The 26,224-nt window shown below is 47.8% G+C and overlaps 1 protein-coding gene across 1 annotated transcript in view; it reads right to left on the reverse strand.

Moving 5' to 3' along the window:
* Positions 1–24,874, reverse strand: part of NMT2 (N-myristoyltransferase 2) — a 64,281-nt gene extending 39,407 nt beyond the window's left edge. Inside the window, exon 1 of the mRNA XM_004578590.4 lies at positions 24,641–24,874. Coding sequence (XP_004578647.1) covers positions 24,641–24,750 — 110 coding nt within the window. The 5' untranslated portion in view covers positions 24,751–24,874. The remainder of the gene's footprint in view (positions 1–24,640) is intronic.
* Positions 24,875–26,224: the final 1,350 nt, after the last annotated feature.

Consider the following 26,224-nt stretch of genomic DNA (forward strand, 5'->3'; position numbering starts at 1 on the left):
CAGCTCTTTGAGTGGTCACCTAAACAACAGTATTTTGGTGTTCTTAGCACACTATAACTTAGTTTCCTAACTGCTACAAAGGGCCAGCTCTATTGCCCAATATCCAAATGACAGAGGGCCAACTTTTTTCCAGCACATGTTTATGTATCAAAATAACTCCTTAAAAAAATTGTAAATAGATAAGTAATACAGATTCAATCACTGCTTGGGACATCTGCATCCCATGTCAGGGTGCTAGTTCAAGTCTTGGCTGCTCAGGGTGGCTCCGACTCAGGTTGCTGGGAGGCGGTGGATGATGGCCCAAGTACTTGGGGCATTGTTACTCATGTGGAAGACCTGGAGTTCCTGGTTCCAGGGTTGGCTTTTGTGGAGTTGCCAGCAAATGAAATATATCTATTTCTCTGCTGTCACTCTTCAGCTATTTTGTCTGTCTGCTTGTTAATGAAAAGGAGCCCAACTGGCAAGGGCCACTGAAAGTCTCCTTTAAAATGGAAATTTAAATTCAATGGGTAATTCAGTCCTTTGTGAAGTCAAAATATGAAAGATATGTCTGACAGTGAAACTATATAAGAAACAAATACTGGAGCTATAGATTTCTATTTCCTCGTTCCTAGTCCTAAAATAGAAGTGTGTTCATTTTTACAGATGCATTAAGACCTTGTGAAGTGGTATTCTAGTGGCTTAAACAATAGTAACGCATTTCTATACCAAAAACAAGCAGCTCATTTCTATTAGCAGAATCTAATTTGTACTATCATGATGTTTTTATTTAAAATCATTTGGTGACTAAGAGTGCCTGAAATATCTGACTAGCAATTGGGCTTAAACAAACCTATCAAAGCTAGGTAAGTTCTCTGATTTGGGAGTAGGAGTAGGAATATTTTAGGTTTTCCTTCCTCAATGGTTCCATGGCTGGTATCTTCAGAAGTAGTACATTTGTAGCACTGTGTGTGTGTGTGTGTGTGTGTGTGTGTGTGTGTGTGTGTTTTACAGAAGAATTTACTCACGGTTCCTAATGCTCTACACTAGTTGATATTAATCACAAATGTCTGATCAGTGAAGCAAGTATATGATACAGCTGCTAAAATATCACTTAAGACACGCTCATCCTCCAACACATTGAAATAAACTCCATGCTCCCAACCTTCTCAACCCTAAAACGAGAAGGTGCTGTTTCACCACTTCCCAGAATTCTTAAGGGAATTAGCAGCCAAGAGCAAGTGCCCATTCCCCACTGTTTTCCCAGGAACATTAGTACAATCAGAAGTGGTGCAGCTGGGACTTGAACTGGTGTCCATACGGGATACAAGCGCTGCAGGTAGTGGCACTATCTGCCAAGCCACAGCCCTGGGCCTCAAGGAGAAGATTCTCCTGGGAAATCCTAAGAAGAAACACCACCTCAGGGTCTCAGTGCCTGAGATCAGGTGGATGATGGCTGAGTTACAGAAATCACTTCTTGTGATTCCCGCGGTCTCTGAAGAACACAACTTCCCTCTCTCTCCTTCCCAAGATGTGTAGGAAAAGCTGTGTCTCCAGAGAATCTTGGCATATTCAAACCTCAAGAGGAAACCAATGAACTTCTCAGCCAGGGAAATGTCAATTTTTTCATACACACATACAGTAAGTCCCTCTGCGGGAGTATTCATGGAATGTGTGCACAGAGTTTAATGGACTAATCCGATGGGATATGAGCAGAGCCATGTAACATTTTCCAGCTGGGCTGGGACAAAGTCCTCACAAATCCATCCCTTCTCCCTGAACTCGCAGCTACACATTTCCGAGCTCCCTTGCAATGACCCTTGGCCACCGACTGGGGCACAGCAGTGAATCTGGGAGGATGTGATTGCGTGCTGCTGCTTCCTGCTGGTCCTGAGACCCTCCAGGATGGAATTCTCTGGGCCCTTCCTTCCCCTGTGCTGACAGGACCTACATGCAGGTGAACTGCTAGTGGCAGGAAGGGACAACTGGTCTGCAAAGGTGATGTAAGGACTACAAATTCACTTGGTTTGGCCCTGCCAAGGCAACCACAAACAGGACTAAAAATTTAATGAATTGGGTCTGGTGCTGTGGTGTAGCAGATAAAGCAGCCATCTACAGCCCCAGCATCATATATGTGCACTGGTTTGAGACCCAACTGTTCCATTTCCAATCTAGCTCCCAGATAATGTACCTGGGAAAGCAGTGGAGGATGGCCCAAGTGTCTGAGTCTCTGTGCCCACACAGGAGGCCTGGAAGAAGCTGCTGGCTCCTGATTCAGACTGGCCCAACCCTGGCCAACATGGTCATTTGGAAGAACGAATCAGTGGATGGAAGATACCTCCCCCGACCTTCTCTCTCACACACATACACACATATGCTCTGCCTTCCAAACAGATAAATAAATCTTTAAAACAAAAAGGTTCAGTATAAGTTGATAGTTTTGATGGCTATTAAGGTCCAAATGGTGTGGGAGGATGGCGGAGCCACATGAAGAAGTGTGGTTGGTGAAGAGCAGTGGGAAGGAGCACCTCTCTGGGCTCCACCTGAACACCCGCCCAGGACTGTAACATGAGCAAGGAGTGCACAGACACTGAGTCGGAGTGATTTACGTGACAGTCCAGTCATTACACTAGCTTGCTTATCATAACCAACGCATTAACAGAAAAGTAAAACATTTAATGACGAAGTGACTATAAACAAAATTTTAAACAACAGCAAGATACCGGTAACTTATGACGAAGACTTAGTAGCCAGGAGACACAAATGAGCTCATGTCCCCTTCATATTTTGTCTCTACTACAATACAGAGACAAGATGCAATTTACTGGACAGGACTGTAGGCATTTGCTAGAGTCTGGCCACAGTTTAAATCCTGGCTTCCCAGCTTCCCAGCTGTGTGGGTTTTTTTAAATGCTTATTTAAAAAATTTTCACCTACATGAAAGTGACAGAGAGAGGGATCGCTCTGTTGCTTATTCTCCGAATGCCTACACAGTCAGATCAGGGCCAGGCTGAAGCTTGCAGCTGGAATTCCAGCTGGACCTTCCCCAGTGAGGGCCATCGCCCATGGCCTTCCAGGTACTCCAGCAGGAATCCAGCCTGCAAGCAGGGTGACTGGGACCCACACCACAGTCTGCAAGGGGATGCAGGTGTTATGAAAGAAACCATTTTATCTGCTGCACCATGACGTCTGCCCCAATTTTCTGAGTGTATTACTTAACTTCTGAACTTCTGTCTCCAGCAAAGATAAAAATTTTCCAAAAATGCTATCATAAAAACCATAAGCACAAAGTAAGTTCGTATACAGAACTCAGGATAAGAGCTGGCACATGAAAAGCACTCAGTGTGTGTTAGATAGTTTGCGATTCTCCTACTTTAAATCTCTTCCCACAAGGTATTACTGTCTGAATGGCATTATTATTTGTATCCTTCCCACTGATATCCACAATCCAGGATGCTACATTCTAGTCCTAGTGCCTAAGATAGCGTGTAGCACACAAAAGGCACTCAATAGGTGTTTGCTGGATCTATGAGAGATCAATAAGGAAGACAAAAGACTGACGGTATGGGCTGACAGTAAGCACTGCACCAAAGGGGAAGCTCTGGCAGCCAAGCACCTCAGGAGCAGATGCTCCATTTGAACCCATGATGTAGACAGCACTGTAAAGTCTAACAATACAGGAGAAACACAAGGAAAGGAAACACACACACACCTCTGGTAAATGTAACCTCAAGAACCACTGTGAAGAGCAATCTGACACTGCTATCATCATCTACTACTACCACCACCATCATCCCAACCACAACCGTCATCTTCATCCTTGTAGGCACTGTATTAAGTATTTCTGAGAAACTACCCTTACAAGCTGTCACAGCTTTGAGCAAAGTTCTATCATGTTTACTTTTATTCCCATTTTATAGAAAAAGGAAACTAAAGGGGTTAGCGTGGTGGCTCAACAAGTTAATCCTACACCTGCAAATGCCAGCAACCCATCTGGGTGCAGATTTGTATCCCGGCTGCTACATGTCCCTTCCAGTTTCCTGCTATGGCCTGGGAAAGCAGGAGAGGATGGCCCAAAGCCTTGGGGCCCTGCACCTGCATGGGAGTCCTGGAAAGAGCTTCTGGCTCCTGTCTTCGGATTGACTCAGTTGTAGCAGTTGTGGCCATTTGGGGAGTGAACCAGTAGATGGGAGATCTTTCTCTGCCTCTCCTTCTCTGTGTAAATCTGCCTTTCAAAAAAATATAAGTAAATAAATCTTTCTTAAAAAGGAAGGGGGGAGAAAAAGACTAAAATATAGGGAGCTTAAGTAAATGTGACGAAGATCACAGGTTCATGTAGGAGAGCCAGGCCTTAAAATCCCCTCAGTACGGCACCAGAAACCAGGTGGTGACTACACCGTCCTGTCTCATTCATGTACTTCTGCTGGGCTGGCCGGCATTCTAGGCAGTTACTGGCGATGTGAGCTCTCCCGTGTACCGCACGTTCATATTCTTTGAGTACATTTTTCCTTGGGAGAAAACCGAGAAGCTGCCGTTCCACCAGTTCATGCACACAGTCAGTGGTGACCCACAGGTGCATGGCAGAGAACTCACACTCAGGACTGGGGCCCAGTGGATGAGGCTGAGTCAGACGGGCAGGGTGCACCTGCCGCAAGTCAGTCCTCATCCTGGAGCCTGGTGTACATGAGCTCATCACTGGGCTGTAAAACTCAATCAGGAATTTCTGCCTGCGGTTTAAGTTCCAGAGGAATTCACACGAGTTAGCTTGTTTTTTTGTTTTTGTTTTTGTTTTTTTGTGGGGGACTCATGTGCGTGATCCCAGGATGGATTTTTACCCCCTCCTCCGTAGGTGTGATGTGCCACCCAGAGTGGCATGCCGACCTTTGGCTGTCCTCATCCAGCCTCAGGGATGCCTCTTGCGAGCTGTGCTTTCAGCTTCCTCCTGGGTTTGGTGGCTTCATCCCCTAGTCAGCACACGCCTGCTCTTGGGATTGATACAGGAAACATCTTCAGAGTCACCTCATCGGTGGCCTGGCTGTGAGTCCTGGATGAGTCTTGGGAAGACCCACAACTTGAAGCTGTCCCCAGCAGGTTATGGCTAGAGAAAATACCATGAAGGTCAGCCAAGTGGGCAGTCACCAAGCAGCTGTCAGGTTGAGTGACTATGGAGGTAGCCGACCATTTCAATGTTCCCATGGGTGTTAGCACTGGAGGGTGGCCAGTTCACTCCAGGCCATGGCAGGACGATCAGCCTGGGTTCATGAGGAGCCTGGGCAGACGACAAGCATGCCAGCCAGCTTTTGCTGGCCTCCACCCTAACAGACCAATCCCTTTTCTTTACGCATTGGGTTTTTTTAGGCTTTTGGTTCTTTTAAAACTTGGTTATATTCTAAATATAGAAATACATAGCCTTACCTCATGGGCCTTCTCCTTCTGCAACTATTCCATCATTACTCAATCAGCTGTGCTTGTTCCACGTTAAAAACCCAATTCTGATCAGAGGTTATGTTAAGTTACAGTAGAAGGTCAGTACGAAGTTTAGTTTGTACAGACCTTGCTGTGCAGATATCCCAAGATCAGAAGAAAGGAGGGAATATTGTAAAGGCTAAGGAAGGGATATTATAAATAAATATTAATTGTTCCACCAGCCATTCAACAAACTTCATAAAGGCTAAGTTTTGTGTATCTCAGATTATGATGAAATGAAGAAACAAAACAAGTAAATAAGATATATATTTTTTTTTCTTTTTTTTTAAGATTTATTCATTTTATTACAGCCAGATATACACAGAGGAGGAGAGACAGAGAGGAAGATCTTCCGTCTGATGACTCACTCCCCAAGTGAGCCACAACGGGCCGGTGCACGCCGATCCGAAGCCGGGAACCTGGAACCTCTTCCGGGTCTCCCACGCGGGTGCAGTGTCCCAAGGCATTGGGCCGTCCTCAACTGCTTTCCCAGGCCACAAGCAGGGAGCTGGATGGGAAGTGGAGCTGCCGGGATTAGAACCGGTGCCCATATGGGATCCCGGGGCTTTCAAGGCGAGGACTTTTAGCTGCTAGGCCACGCCGCCGGGCCCAAGATATATATTTTCTTAAATGCTTGAAAAAGTGCCTGATGATCCAAATGAATAAAAAAATTGCTCTTACTTTTTCACCATCTTTTCTCATGCTCACAAAGGTTTCTCCAACAGAACAGCTGATAATATAATAGCTCCTATGTGACTTTCCTCATTCCTGGACCTTTCTGAGTTTACACGGGAAGAGAGTTAAGAGAACGCTTTTTGCTGGCTGAGATTCATTTCAGTATAGCATTACCACTGTTTACATTTAAAATTTTTTTATACAATTTATTCTTTAGAATATCTATTTTATTTGAAAGGCAGAACTAGAGAGAGAAAGGGAGAGACAGAGAAGAAGTCTTCCATTTACTGTTTCATTCCACAAATGGCTTCCAAAGGCCCCAGGGCTGGGAGCCAAGCCAGGAGCCAGGAGCCAAGCCAAGAGATTCTTCTGGGTCTCCCACGGGGGTGAAGGGCCCAAGGATTTGGGTTATCTCCTGCTGCTTTCCCAGGTACATTAGCAGGGAGCCGGATGGGAAGCGGAAGAGCTGCGATCCAAACCAGTTCAGTGTCTGCATGAGATGTCAGTATCACAGGAGGCAGCTTTACCTGCTATACTGCAACACTGGCCTCCACATTTAGTAACATTTAGTAACATTTAGTAATGCATTCCAGGAAAGTAAATAATTTGATGCATTTTCCACAATATATTCTTATGTATAAATTCCTCTGCATATCAAATTTTCATTTCCTCAATCAACTATCTTACTTCATTTGTACATTTATTTGGGAGGCAGAGAGACATAGAAAGAGATACAGATAAAGAGAGACAGCTCCCAGCTGCTGACTCACCCTGAAAATGCTCACTGTAGTCGTGAGGCGGGCTCCAGAAGCCAGGTACCTCATCCAGACTGCCAACCTGGATGGCAGGAACCCCACCACAGCAGTCATGGCTGCTGCCTCCCAGGTTCCACGCCAGAAGGAGGCTAGAACCTGCAGCAGAGAACTGAACCTAGTTACCCCGATGGGAGAGGCAGGCATCTTAGCTGATGGCTTCATCAGCAAGTCCAGACACTCTCCCCCAATTTTTACTTCTTACACCTTTTTAAAATCTATCTCAATGTTGATCATGGAGCTGGCTAACTATTTCATTACAGAAATAACCCACATTTGTATGAAAGCCTTATGGCTAGGGCCCAGCGGCATGGCCTAGCGGCTAAAGTCCTCGCCTTGAATGCCCCGGGATCCCATATGGGCGCCGGTTCTAATCCCGGCAGCTCCACTTCCCATCCAGCTCCCTGCTCGTGGCCTGGGAAAGCAGTCGAGGACGGCCCAATGCATTGGGACACTGCACCCGCATGGGAGACCTGGAAGAGGTTCCAGGTTCCCAGCTTCGGATCGGCGCGCATCAGCCCGTTGCGGCTCACTTGGGGAGTGAATCATCGGACGGAAGATCTTCCTCTCTGTCTCTCCTCCTCTGTGTATATCTGACTGTAATAAAATAAATAAATCTTAAAAAAAAAAAAGAAATCCTTATGGCTATAGAGTATGGCAAAATACTATGTTTCTCCACCCCCTCCCACCCTGAAAAATCTAGTAAACAAGGGGCAAAATATGTGTGCTATCAAAGAAAGACTGCCACCTTTCACAATTATATGCATGAGGAAAAGCACCATGAGGCCGCACCAGAAGGAAGAGTGGTTGGTGCTGAAACGAAGACTGCTCAGTGGCTGATGAGGCAAAGGTAGCCCGGAGAGCCGCTGGTGTAGAATGAAAGGCTGCAGATGGCTTTGGAAAGAAAAACAAGCTAACAAAGGACTAGAGAAAAATGGCACAACTAAAGACTGGAAAAATGAGCCTGTGGTATGCGCCTGAGAGGAAAGGCCAGAGAGACTAGAGAAGGAAAACGGTTTCTGTGAACAGAATCCAGGGACACAGGCCAAGCTGGTGAGGCTGTACCGATGGCACCTGAGCTCTGACCTCCAAGGGCACGCATCTTCCCAGTCCTGAAGGGAGCTCAAAATCTGGGCTTCATGCCTTCCACCTTGGGCAACCATGAGCAGAGAAAAGAAGCAAGCCAACATCGTAGAAGGCATACAAACGCCTAGTGCTCTGGCAGCTGTTGAGAAGAACAGAAAGAAGTCATGGCCATGGCCGAGATGGGTGATTTCAAGCTGGCCTCAGCCAGGAGAGGAAGGCAGCACTGCATTGTCTCTTTGGCTAAAAGGCGTCTCTCTTCCCTTTACTCTCAGCACGCGACAGTAACAAGTCAAACAGGAAGAACACGGGTGCCGGAAGCACAAGGCAGGGCTGGTCTTGCCTGCCTTCTGCCATCCTTAAGGGAGGACCCAGCCCACGACCACAGCAGGAACTTCTGAAACGCAGGGCTTTAGAAGCAGGCAGATCCACTAACGCAATTCAGCAATGAACATGCTCACACCAACAGAGAGTCACTGAGTAGTTTCAAGTTGATTCCTGTTGAATGTCCAATAACCCTCACTGCCTCCATAAGACTTGTCAGCTGAGACTGCACAACATTCATTAGGAAATACTCTAGGGAAGATAAACAAGACAAATCATGGGGGAAAAATCTGGAAACAACCTTTCTGTCCACTAACGGGGAAAGAGAATGACAGCCATTGGATGGCCTTTTAAAATAGGATGATGTAAGAGCTGCCGCCACGGCGTAGCAAGCTAAGCCTCCACCTATGGTGCAGGTATTCAATATGGGCACCAGTTCAAGTCCCAGCTGCTCTGCTTCCAATGTGGCTCCCTGCTAATGGACTGGGAAAGCAGTGGAGGTTGGCCCAAGCGCTTGGGCCCGTGCATCCATGTGGGAGACACAGAAACTCCTGGCTATTGGCTTTGAATTGGCCAGCTCTGGCTATTTTCTTCTAAAGATTTATTTTATCACAAAGTCAGATATACAGAGACGAGGAGAGACAGAGAGAAAGATCTTCTGTCTGATGATTCACTCCCCAAGTGACCACAATGGCCAGAGCTGTGCCCATCTGAAGCCAGGAGCTCTTCCAGGTCTCCCACATGGGTGCAGGGTCCCAAGGCTTTGGGCCCTCCTCCACTGCTTTCCCAGGCCACAAGCAGGGAGCTGGATGGGAAGCAGGGCTGCCGGGATTAGAACTAGCTCCCATTTGGGATCCCGGCGCATGTAAGGCGAGGACTTTAACCACTAGGCCACCACGCTGGGCCCAGCTCTGGCCATCTGAGTAGTGAATCAGCAGATACAAGATTCTCTCTTTCCTCTGTTTCTCTTGTTGTAACTCTGCCTTCCCAATAAAAACCAGATTTTAAAAAAAACAGGATGATGTATATTTTTGAAATGTAATGACTTCTAAGATGTTCTATTAAGGAAACATTAAAAGGCATGCTGCCATTTGCATTAGATACACGTGCAAACACATCTCATGCCCCACTCTCCACATCCTTACACAGAACAACTAGCAACAGCACCTGCCATGGGGAGGAAAACTCACAAGACTTGCTTTTCACTGTGTGTCCTTTTGAATTTTGTACCATTTGTTCATGTTACCTCTTTTAAAAAATAGTTTTAACTGAAGACATCTCCAAGGCCAAAGTCACACAAATGTTACAGTAGCCAGTGTGCAGGTTGAGCTGAATGGATGAATGTCCCAAGATAATAGCAGCTCACATCACAAACTTGTTTCTTTTAATTTCCTTTTTCCTTTTTTGTGAAAGGCAGGGAAGAGACAGAGATAGAGATGTAAAGATAGAGAGAGAGAGACATTTTCCAACAGCTGAGGCGTTACCCAAATGCCCATAACAGGACTGGGCCGAGCCAAAGCCGAGCTTAGAACTCAATGCAGATCTCCCACATATGTCGGGCCGGAATCCAGCTACTTGCGTTAACATTTCCTGCTGCTCTCAGCATGCACGTCATCAGGAAGCAGGGCCCACTTCCAGACTCAGCCGTAGGGAGATGAGGGGTTCCAGTATCAGGGAGCCAAATAAAGTGATGCTACTCTGCCAGAACCACACTGTGACGGATCCAGCCATTTGCTGGACTCAACTAGGCCAATGACCTGAAACATGTTCATGACACATCAACAAAAAACAAGAACTACAGGTGAATAATGATTGAGTTTACACAATGGCTTCAGAATGTTCACAGAGATATGGAATTGAATTTATGGTGCAAAAAAAAAGTGAGGGGAAGTGAGTGTTTAGTTTAGAGGTTAAAACACCCACACCCCACATGGAAGTGCCCATTGCGATACCCGGCTGTGGCTCCCTGCCGATGCAGACCCTGGAAGGCAGTGATGGCTCATGTGACTGACAGGACCCAGTGCCACCCTCATGGGAGTCCTGGATTTCATTCCCAGCTCCTGGCTCTGCTCCCACCCAGCTTTGCAGGCATTTAGGGAATGAACCAGCAAATGATACTTCTCCCTCTCTCTCTCAAGTAAACACATTAAAAATATTTTTAAATCCATGCTTTTTATAATTATATATTTACCATAAACTTCATGAGGAATTCTAGTACTTGCACTTCTATAAAAACAGGTATATAAGGAACATGTATAGATGAGTATCAAGGAACTGTCTTTTTGCTTTATGATATATTCTTTCTAAAGGTTTTTTTTTTTATTGGAAAGTCAGAAATACAGAGAGGAGGAGAGACAGAGAGGAAGATCTTCCATCCGATGATTCACTCTCCAAGTGAGCCGCAACGGGCCGGTGTGCGCCGATCCGAAGCCAGCAGCCTCTTCCAGGTCTCCCACACGAGTGCAGGGTCCCAAGGCTTTGGGCCGTCCTCGACTGTTTTCCCAGGCCACAAGCAGGGAGCTGGATGGGAAGCGGGGCCACCAGGACATGAACTGGCACCCATATGGGATCCTGGCACATGCAAGATGAGGACTTTAGCCACTAGGTTACCGTGATGGGCCCAACATATTCTTTTTTAAAAAGACTTATTTATTTACTTGAAAGTTGAGCTACAGAAAAGAAAAGAGACCGACCGACCTTCTATCTGCTGGTTCACTTTCCTGATGGCCACAGTAGCCAGTGCTGGGCCAGGCAACCATAGGCCTTCATTTGAGTTTTCCACATAGGTGACAGGAGCTTAAACAGCTAGACCATTTTCTGCAGCTTTTACCAGGCACACAAGCAGGGAGCTGAATAGGCAGTGGAGCAGCTGGGACTTGAAGCAGTATTCACATCTCATATGGGCTGCTGGCATATTAATGATATTCTAATGTTTTCCATTAAAATTTCTTCAAAAAATATATGGAAGATGAACGGGCTCTTTCATTGTTTTTAAGGCTTCATTTATTTGAAAGACTGACAGAGAGGCAGAAACAGAGATCTTTCACCCACTGGCTCACTCATCAAATGGCTGCAATGGCTGGAGCTGGGCCAGGCTGAAGCCAGGAGGCTGGTACCCCTTCCGGTCTCCCATGTGGGAGCAGCCAGCACTTGGGCCATCTGCTGCTCTTCTAAGCACACTAGAAGGGAGCCCGAAAGGAAATGAGGTAGCTAAGATTCAAACTGGCATTCATATGAGATGCCAGTATTACAGGTGGCAGCTTAACCCTCTACATCAATGTTTATCCATTTTCTTTAATTTCTTCAAAATATTATAAATATGCAAATGCAATGAACAACAAAAATTATAACCCATCCCCCAGCCAATCCACTAAAGGAGCAAACTATGAGGAATTTATTACATGAACAGAATCACCACCTTTTCTAAGAAATTAACTATATGAACTCATGGACCCAAACCAAGTGAACACACCAGTGGGAATGAGAAGGCCATATTTTGCTGTGACAGAAGCCCAAGTTCAACCACACAGAAGCCGTAAAGGTCAAATCTTACTTTCCTTTGTGATTCCTACTGGCTGGGACAGCATGACCACCAACCGATCACAACTGGAAACCACAAAGAGCAGCAGCCACGGACACGTGTGGCAATGTGCAGGAAAGGCACATTCAATGGTATATTCCCGAGCCAGATGGGCGGCTAAGGGAGGTGCAGTGCCAAAATTCCTCGGCCCACTTTGTGTGACACTGGGTTCATGGGATCCTGCAAGATGGCATCACAGCAGGGGACGCTGAACTGTACCAGCCCCAGGTGGAGAATTGGAGGCTGCCACCAGAAAGGAGATGATCTGAGCTTAGGAAAAATAATAATCTGCCTGCAAACTTTTATGATGACAGTGTTTAAGGTGGGCTTCTAACAGTCCTTGGCGGTGATTGGTCATCTGTGGCCCTCAGGGACATAAAGTGGAAACGGGAAACAAATCACATGCTCCTCAGAGCCTGACACCACACAGCTGCGTGAAAAGACACAGGCTCACAGAGTTACCCAGGACTCAAGGTGGGCTACAGAAACAAGTTACTAAAAATGGTTCAGTCCCAGCCTCCTGACCTGCTTGGGATGACTGCATGAGAGTTAAAAAATAAACATAAACAGAATGTACAAAACACAAATCAGGAGTTCAACAGATGACCTCGTGGGCCCTTGGCTTGGGTATTAAGTTGCTGTTTAGGAGGCTGGCATCCTGCCACAGCACCCATGGGTTCCATTCCTGGTTCCACTTCTGTTCGACCTTTCTACCACTGTGCAGCCTGAGAGGCAGTAAATGAGAACTCAAGTACCTGGCTGCATGACACCCTTAGGGCAGACGCAGGTGGAACCAGGAGCCTGAATTCCGCCTGGTTCAGCCTCAACTGTTGTAAGCATTTGGGAGTGAACCAGTGGATGGAAGATCAACTCCTCCTGCCCTGTCTTCCTTTCACATAAATGAAATTAAAAAAATTTTTAATTGGATGTTATTTTACCATGTTGGGACCTAACCAGCATAGAACACAACTACAACTCTACAGCCCAAGTCCTTTCAGTAAGATGCAGAGCAAGAAAATCACTCATGTATTCCTAATGTACACAAGGACAAAATTTTAAGAGTCAGAAATTAGTCAGTGGGCACTTAGAATCACTGCAATCCGGTCACCACACCTTGATAAAGCTACCGGTGCGTGCGGTGAAGCAGATGTTACAAGGGTTGGAGACAGAAAGCGCCATCTCTGCTACAGCGCACGGGCATGCAGAGACACGTGCTGATGCTACAGACGAGTCTGCACTTGTGTCTCGGCCAATTCCTCCTGCTGCACCACAGACTCAGTGGGTGTCGTGACACATGGGCACTTCTCACAGATGACGGTGTTGGCAGGATCTGAAGTCGGGTTCTCGGTAAGGGCCCTCTTCCGGCACAGACAGAGCTCTGGGCTCTTTCTCACCATGTGAGGACACTGAGGCCATCACAAGTACTCTCTCCTGGTGACCTAATGACCTCCCCAAATCCCTAAGCCTAAAAAAACACCACTCCACTGGAGACAGAGGCTCAACATGCAAGTTTGGAAGGGCTCCATAATTCAGTGCACACACAGGTGCCAGCCAGGTTCTTAAAAAAAAATCACCTCTGATCACAAATCTCCAAGGTGTGACCCTCAGCGGCTGCTGTACCAGCTTGTAATTTCCCCACCTTACCGCCCTGCTTCCCCCAATCCAGCTGACTGGATCAAACCTGGATCATCCTCCCGCCTGCTCAAAGTCTGGCTAGAGAATAAGCAAAGAAATAGATCTCCAGGCAGTTAGCTGGTGACTGAGAGAAGGAAGCAAACAGGGAGAAAAGGCTGGAGAGGCAGAGGACCCAGGTTCCTGATATTCTGGTTCCCAATTTTCATAAAGGCCAGTCTTACCTTATTTTGACATATTTATAGAACCTTCTTTTATTCAAGTCACTTTGTAGAGGTGATGCAGAGGCACTGAATAACAGGTGCAGAGAACTCTGTCCCCTAGCTCCCACCACGTGAGCCTGGACAAGTCACTCATCTCTAGAAGATAAGGTTCCTTGGAGGCAGGACCAGAGCCTGTTGCCTGAGCACGGCAGGAAATGTGGAGGGAGTAACTGGTGTAAAGGTGTCACAGGAAGGGGGGTTGTCATCTCAGGCTATATGCACCACTGGAGAAGAATGGACAATGCAGCTGGACTTCCAATTTGAGGGAGAGGTAAGAGACAGACGGACAGCACATTCTTGAGGGACAGGGGACACTTCAGAGCGGCACGGAGAGTTACAAGCCCCCATAGGTGAATAATGACACCTGTCAGGGAATGTGAAGTTGTTTTCTGCTGACGCTATAAGTCAGCTCCCCTCCCCCATTATCTATAAACACAAGGGCATGCGGCTTGCATGGCAGCCCTGCATTAGTGATTCTTCAAGGGCAGAGGGGAATGAAAGAGACCCCCGTGTCCCACCCAGGGACAAGGGCGGGAGTGGAGCTGAAAACAGCAGGTGCACTTGGATGCGGGAAGGCAGGACGTGGCTCAGACATGCTTGAGGGGCATGAGAACCTCAGTGCCCAAATATCCTCATAAAGATAAAATAGCTGCTGCTATTTTGTGTGGTTGTTAAAGGAAAGCTCATTCTAGAAGATAAAGAATATGCAAACTCCCTGTTCATAGGACAGGGATAAAATCCCCAAAGCTCCAAGACTGAAAGCAAGTCAAAACAAAGGCAGAATGACAACAGAAAGACGAGCAGGCTGGCAGAAAGAACATCTGCACTGCTAAAGGCTAGAGATGATGAAGCAGCATTTCCGGAGTCTGCAGGAGAATGTGTGCTGCTGGGCAGTCACACGCAGGGCCCGGATTACGGCTCCCATGCAGTGGCACACGAACCTTGGGACCTGCAAGAACTCAGGAGAGCCATCGCCCGCAGACCCTGGGAGAACATTAAATGAGCAATCATTTAAAGGAGAAGGTGTAGCTCACAAGACACAGTGGTAAGGTGTTAAAAACAGTCAAGCTGGCTTTTTATCACATGAGCCCTTATGAGTACAAGCAATAAAATAAAAGATGACACATGGAATTCAAATGGTTATTTGCTATTACTATAGATCATTTCTACAAAGCCTAGGAAATGAAAGCCAGGAGAAGTTATTAAACGTGCTACACGTTTTTGGGCTGTCCGATGTTAAATATTTGGGGTAGTGGTTAGTTTTTGATGTTGATAAACACAATCTGAAAACATGAGTGCTTAAAATTTCATGGGAATCTCTGGAAGGTTAAGAAAAGAACAAAAACTTGATTGATTCTACAGAGGACAAGAAGAACTATTTTCAGTACTGGGAGCTTATCAACCAAACTCAAAGGCAAGGCATGAACTGAGCAGCCCACTGGGATAGCCGTTGGTCACAAAGGGCTACTTCAATTAAGACTAATTAACATTGAGCATAATTTCATCTCCGCAGTCACACTAGTCACATTTGGAGTGTGACAAAGCCACATGTGGCTACCAACTACCAAACTGGACATTTCTATTACTTTAGAAAATTTTGACAGACAACACTAAGAGGCAGTGAAAAATACAAGGTAACAAACAAACCCATATAAAGGATGACTACATTTATTATCAACACACTGAAAAGTTCATTAAATTGCTAATTTGACTGGAAGGTCTAGGGAAAAAAGATAACCAGAGGGTGTTCACCCTGTATTCCGAATTTTTCATAATTATTTTTACTCTTAGAACCTGCAGAAGCCAATAGCACATTTGCAAATGAGTAACAACAATCAAATCACCTTCCTTCCAGAACTTGGAACAGGACTCAATTTTATTCACATAGAGTGATTTTAGCTAATAGAGATATATAGTACACACTGATGTTAAGAGACAAAGACTCTTAAAATATGCATCCCATGTACAGAGATTCCCTAGTTTTTCCAACCTCAGGAAAAAGCTTGTTTTGGCCAAAGAGTGATACCTTCATTTCATGTGCAAGAGTCAACAGACACTTGATCATGTCAAACTGTATTTCTCAAATCAAAGAGGTTCCTAGGTCAAGGGCTAGTCATACATCTTTTCACTTATATTTTGTTGATATCACATCCAACTTCAGAAAGGGCTGTCTTGAATTATCCAGGACAGGAAAAACCCATGGAGAGAGACAGTTACATTCCTTCATTTTTCCACGGATTCCATGGAAGCTCCCCTAGTTAATTCCAACCACTGACAAAATCAGAATGAACAACATGCTGTACACAGAACACTTTCTATTTCTTCCTCTGAATGGGAAGAGGCGCACGAATTCTTCCAAGAATTTCAAAGTTTTGATTTTTTGCCAAACAACAGATCTTTACTTTTTCTAAGAAAAAAAAAAAGTCCTAAAACTCCCTTTGTCATCTTCCATTTTTATAAAAGTTTTATCCCTTTTTATTGGAAATGTGGATTTACAGGGAGAAGGAGAGAAAGAGAGAAAGATTTGTCTGCTGGTTCACTCCTGAAATACCAGGCATAGCTAGAGCTGAGCTGATCCAAAGCCAGGAGCCAGGAGTCTCTTCCTGGTCTCCCAAGAAGGTGAAGAGTTCCAAGCTTTTAGGCCATCCTCTGCTGCTTTCACGGGCCCAAGTGGAGCTGGATGGGAAGTAGAGCAGCGGGACATGAACTGGTTCTCTCAAATAGGATGTTGACATTTGCAGGTAGAGGATTAACCAGCTGAGCCATAGTGCTGGCCATAGACATATTTCATCGGGTGGGTGCACAGTGGATTAAGCTACTGCCTGGAACACCTGCATCCCATTTTGGAAGCGCCTGGTTTGAGTCCTGGTTCCTTGATTTCTGACCCAGCTCGTAGGAGGCAGCGGTTGATGGCTGAAGTCCTTGGGCCCCTGCTACCGACCCAAGTGACCCAGATGGAGTTTGGGCTCCTGGCTTCGGGGCTGGCCCAGCCCGAGCTGTTGTTGGAATTTTAGGGGAGCAAATCAGTGCTCAGATCTCTGTCTCAGTTTCTCTTTCAAATAGATGAAAATAAACAAGAACAAATTTAAAAAATCCTCTCAAATACCAAAACTACTTCTTAGCTGTCCCAGGGACTAATTCATTTAGTCACTAATCTGCCAACAAAGATACATATCCACAGATATTTTTCTCCCCTACACAGTCTTCATGGCTGCATCCTATTTTGCCGGAGTAAGTGCTCAGCAGAAGCCTCTTCCAGTGGAAAGGGGATAAAACCACCAATTCACCTAGGACACATGCACTCTCTCAGCCAGTGTCAGTAAAGTAAGACAGGTGACTGGATTCTACCACTAACTTGAACACTGATTTCCAGTGGGGACAAGGAGGTGACTGGATCTGCCACGCTGTCTGCATGGGCTGACAGACTAAAAGTCAGTGGGTCATGACCAGAAGTGTTTTGCAGGAGGAAAAGATGCAGTCATTGTGCAAAGACAAGAAGGTAGTGAGTTGCGGCCAGTCCTTCCATCATCTGCCCTATGCTTTCGATCCCATCAGAGTTCTAAAGGGGCTCCCTCCCACCCTGTCAAGTCCCTTTAGAACAAAGGCACAAACACACGAAGAACAAGTAAAGAGGGGCCAATGTTGCAGCGTAGCACGTAGGACCACCATCTGTGATGCCAGCATCCCATAAAGAAGCCAGTTTGAGTCCCAGCTGCTCCACTTCTGACCCAGCTTCTTACAGGTGGCCCAGGAAAGCAAAGGAAGATGGCCCAAGTACTTGAGCCCCTGTGTGCCTGTGAGAGGCTCAGCAGAAGCTCTGGGCTTCAGCCTGGCCCAACCCTGGCCATTGTGGCCATCTCAGGGGTGACCCAGTGGAAGGAAGATTTTCCATTTCTGTCTCTCCCTCTGTAACTCTTTCAAATAAAAAAATCTTTTTAAAAAATGACTAGAATATTGGAGTGGGTGTTTGGCCTAATGGGTTAAAAAACCCACATCCCAAAACTGGATCTCCAGGTCTTAATCCTGCCCCTGGGTCCCACAATGCAAATGCTGGGAGGCAGTGTGAGACAGCCAAAGCTACTGGCTCCCCGCCACTCACATGGGAGATCTGAATTGAGTTCTTAACTCCAGCTTTAGCATGGCCAAGCCCTGATTGTGGGAGCTCTGTCTATCTCTCAAACAAGAACGATGACGGTGACAGATGAGTTAAGTACTAAATATTAAGGATCCAACAGTAATATTAAGCCCAACAAAAAGGCAAAACATCCTTAAGCAACCCATCTTAAAAGTAACTTCTTTGCTACCACTGTCACCTCCAGTACAAGAAAAATCTTCATGAATGCAGACTGTTCCTAATAATTCATCTAAGAAGCTGGTCTCTCTGAACAGTGTAGAAAGACTCTGCCAGAAAACAGCAGTGATGGGCTCGATGGTTAAGATGTCAGTGGACTGAGCTCTATCCTTGACATGGGTATGGGACACCTGTACCCACAGTTAGACTGCCCAGGTTCATGATGCAGCTCTGTTCCAGACTCTAGTTTCCTTGGGTCCCTGCCACTGACATACAAAACCTGACTTGGGTTCCCCGTTCCTAGCTTTGCCCTAGCCCAATCCTAGCTGCTGTGGGCATTTGGGGAGGAGCTGGTGGATAGGAGATTTCTTTCTCTACCTCTCAAACTGATGATATTTTTTTCCTTCTTCTTTTTTTAAAGATAGCAAGAGTATAAATCCTAGAACTTTCCATTTGCTTGAAAGTTGTCTGTCTCCCACAGTTCTTTACAAAGATCTATTTACTTATCCCTGTAAACAGTACAGCAAGTTACTGAAAACTTCTCTTGGGAGAATCCTCTATTAGCCTCCTTCTAATTGTTTCCTATTGTTTGAAAACTGTAAAAGCTTTACTTCTTCCAATACAGTCCCCCAAATTCAAACTGACAGTCCCTTCTCTCCTCTGTGTTTCTTTTTTTGGGGGGGGAGATTCGAATTTATGGAATTCTTATAGTGGTTTGCCACTTCCATACTTAGGTCAGCCAAAAAGTTAAGTGAAGAACACATTTTTCCACCAAAAATAAAATAGGAAGATAGTGAGAGTCAAGTATTTTATAATGCCCATGTTCTTAATGAAACATAAAATACCTCATATTTCATCAAGACACTTGGTATTATCCATAAGACACCCTACCCTTTTTAATCTATGAAGAAAATGCCATGAAAGCTAAAGCATATGCAATCTTTATAGTTTGGTGCAAAGTAAGATTTAGATAATTTTTTTAAATTTAAGGCTCTAGTTCCAACTTAGCATACGTAAAAACAACGAATAAATATATTACAGGAAATGGCTCAGTACATTAATTCTTTCCAGCCACAGGGCTACTGAACAGAAAATTCTTTTTTTTTTTAACTTGTTAAAATATTTCTTATTTTAGATGATGCTTACATAGTTCACCAGGGCAGGAAGGGTCGAGGGTGAGGGAAAGTATGTGTGATCATTATTACGAAGTTTTCCATTTCTTTTTCCTGTATCTTGGGGGGAGGAGGAAGACAAGGGGAGAAACCACACCCAGCCTCCCCAATGCCCTAGTACCCGGGGATGGGGAACAGCCACCCAATATCAGCCCACGGTCCTGATATGGTGTGCATGCTGAGGGTTCTGCCCAGGTGATTTTGATAGTTCTGAAATGCTGTTGATCCTGCTGATTCAAGCGTGAGGGAACACTTACAACATCCATTGTCTGTTCACCTTAGAATCTCCATTTGCCCAGATATTTGCTGTCATCATTAGGCTGGGATAGTTGTCCAATCTGTCCTGTTCTCCTTCCTTTGCTAAGGTAACAGATGTCTTCTGAAGGCCCCAATGGGCTGCCATATCCTCTATGTGGATCTAGGTCAGCTGTACACCACTCAGTCTTTTCTATTGAGGAGGACCAATTCTCGCAGGTGGGCCCAAGGACCCGGGCCAGGTGACCGGGACCCCACCAACACCCCCATCCCTGCGACTCAGGGACCTGGCACTCACCATGCAGGCAGGCCCAAGGACCCGGGCCCCACCAGATCCCCCACCCCCAGGGCTCACAGACCAGCATCCACTGAGCAGATGGGCCCAAGGATCCAGGCCCTGCCAGACCACATTCCTAATCCACTCCTGGGGCTCACAGACCTGGTAACCACCACCCTCAGACTGGCATGGCTTGCCCAAACTTGGCATCAACCCGCAGGTGCTTCAGCCTGGCTCAGTCCAGCCTGTCCCAGCTGCAGCTCCTGATGGTGGATGTTGCAGCCTATCCCAGCCCATCCAGTCCCCTGTCCTGGCCCCAGTATGAAATGGGTGGTTGCAGCCCAACCCGGCCCCTCCTGTACCCCTTCCTGGTCCTCAAATCTGTCAGTGGATATTATGAACTGGCCCAGCCTGGCCTGCTCCCAGACCTGACCCACTTGTGTATTGGCCAGTACTGTAGCCTGGCCTGGGCTGGGCTGCTCCTAGACTTGGTTCTTGTGCTTACCTGCAGGGACTGTGTCCTGACAGAGGAGTTCCCCAAGCTCCTCTATCAGGTCACCTCCCTGTGGCAGATCTTGTGCATAGCAGTGGATCCTTGGCCCAGGTTGACTTTGTCCACCTCTTGTTTTGGCAGAACAATGGCCTTATCCAAACAGCCCATATCTAATCCAGTTCTTACTGTTGGGTGCAGCAGCCCAGCCATACCTGGTTCATACCCAGATACAACCCTCATGTGGTTCAGCAAGAGAGGAGACCTAGCCCAGCCCATTCAACACCCACCCTGGCTCTCACCAGCATCAGTGGGTGCTGGAATCTAGCCCAGCCTGGAGCTCTCCAGACCCAGTCCCCACCGATGCCAGGGGAGACTGCAGCCATGTCCAGCCCAGCCCACTGGGCTCTTGCACTCACCAGTAGGAATCCCAACCCAGCTGGGGTTTCCCTTAGCTCCCCAACCAGGCTTGTTCCCCACCACAGCTCTTGCATGTGCCAATAGACATTGCTGTTCCACATGAATGAGCCCACATACTCCCCCACAGACTCGGCCCCCAGACCTAATTCACTCACCTGTTGGTGTCATTGACCAGCCTCACATTACCCCCTTTCCTGTTCCGACTCTCACTGCTGGGTTCTGTGATCTAGCCCTGTAAGCACAGTGGCCTTGTCCTTGGAAGGCCCTCAGAAGTCGTTCCTTATCTGGACATGAACTCTCAGATCCCTGTTTGCCCCTACCTGTGCCATCCCCCAGACTAATTGTAAGTCCACACCACCAAGTCCCCAGTGTGTGCTACTTGGCAGCCAGAGGGCTTTGCCTGGTACCACTGGTGCCAAGGCTGCCAGGGCTTCCCCTTCTCCCTGGGAGTCATACCACACAGCTGTTTGCTCCTATGCCGGCCCAAAAAGCACCCAGACTGTGTGAGCCTGGGGCCTAGCTGGACCTCCTCTCTGCCAGGGAGTCATGCCGCCTGGCCAGAAAATTTTCTGTGTAATGATCATTGTTTAGTGACCGCCAAGCAACAACCTTACCTTTAAATTTTTATTTACCTACTTTCACTTTATGTGAACAGCAGAGAAAGAAAAAATGGACACAGCATGAGACCTTCCACCTAGTTTACTCCCCAAATGGTCACAACAACCTGCACCAGGCCAGGCTAATGCCAGGAACCTGCAACTCAGTCCTAAGTCTCCCACCTGGGTGGCAGAGCTTCACATTCCTAAGTCATCACCCGCTGCCTCCCAGGGCTCCTATCAGCAGGAACCCGGACCAGAGGCACAGCCAAGACTCCAACAAAGTACTCAGGTAACCGTATTTCAAGTGACATCATTTTTTATAAAGGGTTTTATTTATTTATTTTGAAATGCAGAGCAACAGAGAGATCCTATACCTGCTGGTGCCCTCTCCGATGCTCACAACAGCCAAGACTGGGTCAGGCAGAAGCCCAGGTATTTACACCATCTTCTACTGCCTCCCAGGCACGTTATGTGATGCTTAACTCCCTAGGCCAGAACATGAGTCCCTCAAGAAGCATCCTGGGCCTGGCGTGATGACTCAATAGCTAAATCTTCACCTTGCAAGCGCCAGGATCCCATGAGGGCACTAGATCATGGCCCAGCTAGTCCACTTCCTATCCAGCTCCCTGCTGATAGCCTGGGAAAGCAGTAAAGGACAGCCTAAAACCTTGATTGGGGTCCTGCATTCACGTGGGAGACCTGAAGGAGGCTCATGGCTCCTGGATCCAAATCAGTTCAGCTCTGGCTGTTGTAGCCATTTGGTGAGTGAACCAGCAGACAGATCTTTTTTTGTCTCTTCTCTCTGTAAATCTGATCTGCCTTTGCAATAAAGATAAGTGCATCTTTTTTAAAATATATTTTTATCTTGAATTTTGAATTATGTGGTACAACTTTGTATAGGCTGGGATTCCCCCCAAACTCCCACCCCCCGTCAGATTTTTCCCATTCTGTTACAATAGTGTAGTCCTTCATAAGGCATCTTTAAAAAAAAAAAAAAAAGGAAGAAGAAGCATCCTAACTGCTACACAAAAGCAGGGCCTGACAATTCACCTTTTAAAGCTGAAGTATACACCTCCTCTACTTTGAGAAGCCCATTATCTGTTATCTACTCAAATCAGCAGACAACAAAATCAAGACAGAGAGTCACTCACGGTTTAGCATTTTCCAACTTACTACAAGAAAACCTGAAGTTTCTACCCAGCAATACCACAAGCACATGAGCCAAGTAAAATCACTCTGCAAACGGTGGCAACTGTCTAACCTTACACCCCAATCGCGTAGGAGCAGCAAGCTGGAGTTTCACAAATTCTCTTACATTTAAATAGACTGCAATAAATATGTTAATACTCTCTTCCCACCAGCAGCTGTTACCAGATTATCTGCTCTTGACTCCAACCTTGCAGTCCACCAGGCATCTCTAAGTTGTGAGTAGCTGTGCCAGCCTATAATAATGTGCTGATGGGCAAAACCGCAAACCTCTGAAAAACGCCTTGGGGAACCTCTAACGGACCACAGCCACACATCAGGGAACAGTGCCCCATCAGTGAATTCTTCGTACCACGGACAGTGTTGCTTGTGCATGAAACAGAAGCCCCAAGGAGCCTAGGATGCCGATCACACAAAGAACAACAAGCAGAAAATCCAGAAACGGCTAGAGCAGCATCGGATTTCACCAGACAGGCTAACAGGTGCTGGAGTTACTAGGGTAACTTCTCACACTTGGATCTGGGCCCATTTCCAGCAAGGCAGCTATTGTTTCAAAAAACACATACGCACAGATTTCAAGAGTTTGGCACCAGACTAAACTGATCTGTTTATGCCATTTCCCACAAGTATTCTGAAGTCCCCACCTATTTATACTGATGTATCATAGGCAAATCTCCATCACGACCTCACTGGAACCTGGGCTCAGATTTCTGTACAATTTCCTCTCAAAAAAAAAAAAAAAAAGATTTCAGAGTTGAAAGATAACAGTTTATATTTGCAGCTGCCACTGAAGTATTGGTTGCAACAACAACAACAACAAAAATTTAAAACCCTGGAATCAGCTTTTTTTCCCCCTTGCTCTTATTGGTAATGTATAGCATAGGAAAAATCAGCAAGCATTCCTTTTAAAACTAAACACACAGGTATGAAGTGTACTGCACACACTTGACACTGAATCCTCAAGCCACTGCCAGAGTCTCTTCAGTGAATGGAACCCACAAGCTCTCAGGGCCTCAGGTCTTGCTCTCACATTTGGAGGATGACCCACATCTCCAGTTACCACGCTCCACAAAACTCTCCCTTGTCAGGGGGCACCGGTGCAGTTTCCATCCAACCCCAATCTAAAGTGACTCCCGCCCCCAGTTCTACAAAGAGAACTTCACTCCCAGCCCAAACCTGAAGCAATCTTTCTTTTCCTCTCCAACAGCAGAGTCAAGCAAGGCTGTGGTGCGGAGAAGAGGGCAAGTGTAAAGGATTAAGAAACCCGATCAAGTGTTAAAACTCTGGGTGCTTCTGGTCTCTGGAGACCCAAAGGCCACTCTACCAGCGGGATCAAGGACAGAGCTGCCGGAGCTCTGCTCAACGGGGCCAGCCCTGCTCCGGGGAGCTCTGCGGACACGCGTGGTGGTGCCCAAGGCGCCAGCGCTCAGGAGCGCAACGAGCCCCTGGGCCCCTCGCCACACCTCGCCCGAACGGGGGCACAGAACTTTGCGCAGTTCGCAGCCAGTCCACCCGAAACCACTAGGGACCCATCTCCACGCCACTCCCCCAACCGCGCGCCGCCCGTTTTTTTTTTTTTCCTCTCTCTCTTTCCGGGTGGGTGGCGGTGGCGGCTGGCGGCGACGGTTGGGGGGGGAGGGTGTGAGAGGGACTTGAGGAAGGATGGCAAGGATCAGAGGAAGGCGACTTTCAGCCCACGCGCTGCGGCTATCACAAAGGGAAGGGCGTCACGCCTCTCCCCGGTTCCCACCGAGACCCCCACGCTGGCCAGGGCAACACGCCGCCGCCCCCACCAAGGGGCCGGGACCGCGGGCGAGGATGGGCGAGGCCGCCGGCGGGGGCGCGCGGCAGGTGACAGCCGCGTCGCCGGGCCCCTGACTCCGAGCCCCAAGCCTCCCCGCCCACCCCGGGCCTCACCTCAAACGGCGAGAGAGCCAAACGACCCCAGACCTCACAATGGTCCCGGAGCCGGGGCGACGCCATCGCGGGCCAAAGCGGCCGAGAGAGGGTCGTCGTCTCCGGCACCCAGGGGGTGGGGGTAGCCGGAGCCGGAGAAGCGCGCGCGCTGACCGACCCACCCTGTGGCGGCCAGCGGCGCCCACGCGCCGTCACCTACCCTTTAGCATGCTCCGTCTCCTCTTCATTGTCCCCGTCTATGCCGCACGTGTCCTGGTCGTCCAGCTCCAGGCTCTGCTGGCTGGCTGCAGACTCGCTGTCCTCCGCCATCGCGGCGGCGGCGGGCGCGGCGGCAGCTCCCTCTAGTGCAGCTCGCGGCTCGGCTGGGCTCCGGAGCGCGGGCACCGCGCCCGCCCCGCCCCGACCCCGCCCTCCTCCGCCGGCCGCGAGGCGGGGCGGGGCCCGGCGGTTACTCGCTCCACGGTCCCGGCCCCCGGCGCGCAGGGGACGCCCCTGCGCCAGGCCCTGTCGGAACTCCTCCGCGAGGCCACGTGTGTGTACCACTCGGCTTGGTCTGAGCGCTCTCAACCCTTGCAGGGATTTTGAGACCAGGCCAGTTCTCCCTACTGGTGTACAGGTTCCGTTTTATTTCTAACAGGCTGACACATTCTTAAATTCAAAAGGGCAAAACAGGATGCTTCCAAGTCTCTCCTAACCGCCTACCCCCAGCCCGCGCCGGGTCGTTCCCACCGGCCTCTCAGCCCTTGAGAACCCCGACTGGAAAAGCCCAGAGCTTGTCCCCTAGCCCCGGCTGAGGGTGTCTCGAAGAACAAGGGGAGGTGAACCAAACTGGTGAGTGGGAGGTACGCTCACCTCCTGCAAAATGAAAGTTATGACCTGGACTTCTGGTCAAACGTGGTGACCTCCTGGGCCAATGGAACACAAGAGGAAACCGCAGTCGGAGGGTCTGGTGAGGCAGGTGAAGCTCCAGCTCTTTAGTTTGCTGTTGCTCTGCTCCCATGGCTGTGCTTTCCCCGAGGTCATGGCAAGAACCCCTGTAGGCTTAAGCAAAGTGGAGTTAAGATGGCTATCAGAAGCTGCTTAGGGAGGGAAGCCTGACCATGAAAAGCCACCTGAGATTTCTGATATCTGCAGAGGTCTTGGGGGCATTTTGTGATGGCCCGCCACCAGGACCTTAAGATGCAATGAAGTCGAAGCATTTGAAGGTGTAGATCGCAGAATGATCTCAAAGTCCATCAGCTGTTTGATGGTTCTGTGAGAAGTGCAAGCGGTGGGCGGAGCTGTGGCTCACAGTGAGGGTATCCGGTGTCAGAGTGCAGGTTCCCGTTCTCTGCTAATGTGACCCAAGTGCTGCTACTCCTGTACCCACGTGGGAAGCCTGGATGGAATTCTTTGCCTGCTTCAGCTTCACCCAGTCCTGTGGCCACGTGGGGAGTGAGCCAACTGACAGAAGAGCTCTCCATCTCCCTCTTGCTTTGGTGCTCTGCTTTTCAAATGCATAAATCACTTTAAGAAGTGCAAACGAAGCCAGTGCGCAACGGAAAGACAATTTATCTTTAATAATTGCAGCTGTTCGTTTTAAAACAATTGAATTTTTTTTTTAATTTAAAGGCAGAAGGAGAAGCGGAGAGATAAGAAGAGAAATCATCCATGACCACAACAGCCAGAGCTGGGCCAGTCTGAAGCAGGAAGTCAAGGATTTCATCTGGTCTCCCTACTTGGGCAGCAGGGGCCAAAGCCGTCGGGGCCACCTTCGACTGCTTTCTCATATACATCAGCAGGA

The sequence above is a fragment of the Ochotona princeps genome, chromosome 10, assembly GCF_030435755.1.
Source record: "Ochotona princeps isolate mOchPri1 chromosome 10, mOchPri1.hap1, whole genome shotgun sequence".
NCBI lineage: Eukaryota > Metazoa > Chordata > Mammalia > Lagomorpha > Ochotonidae > Ochotona > Ochotona princeps.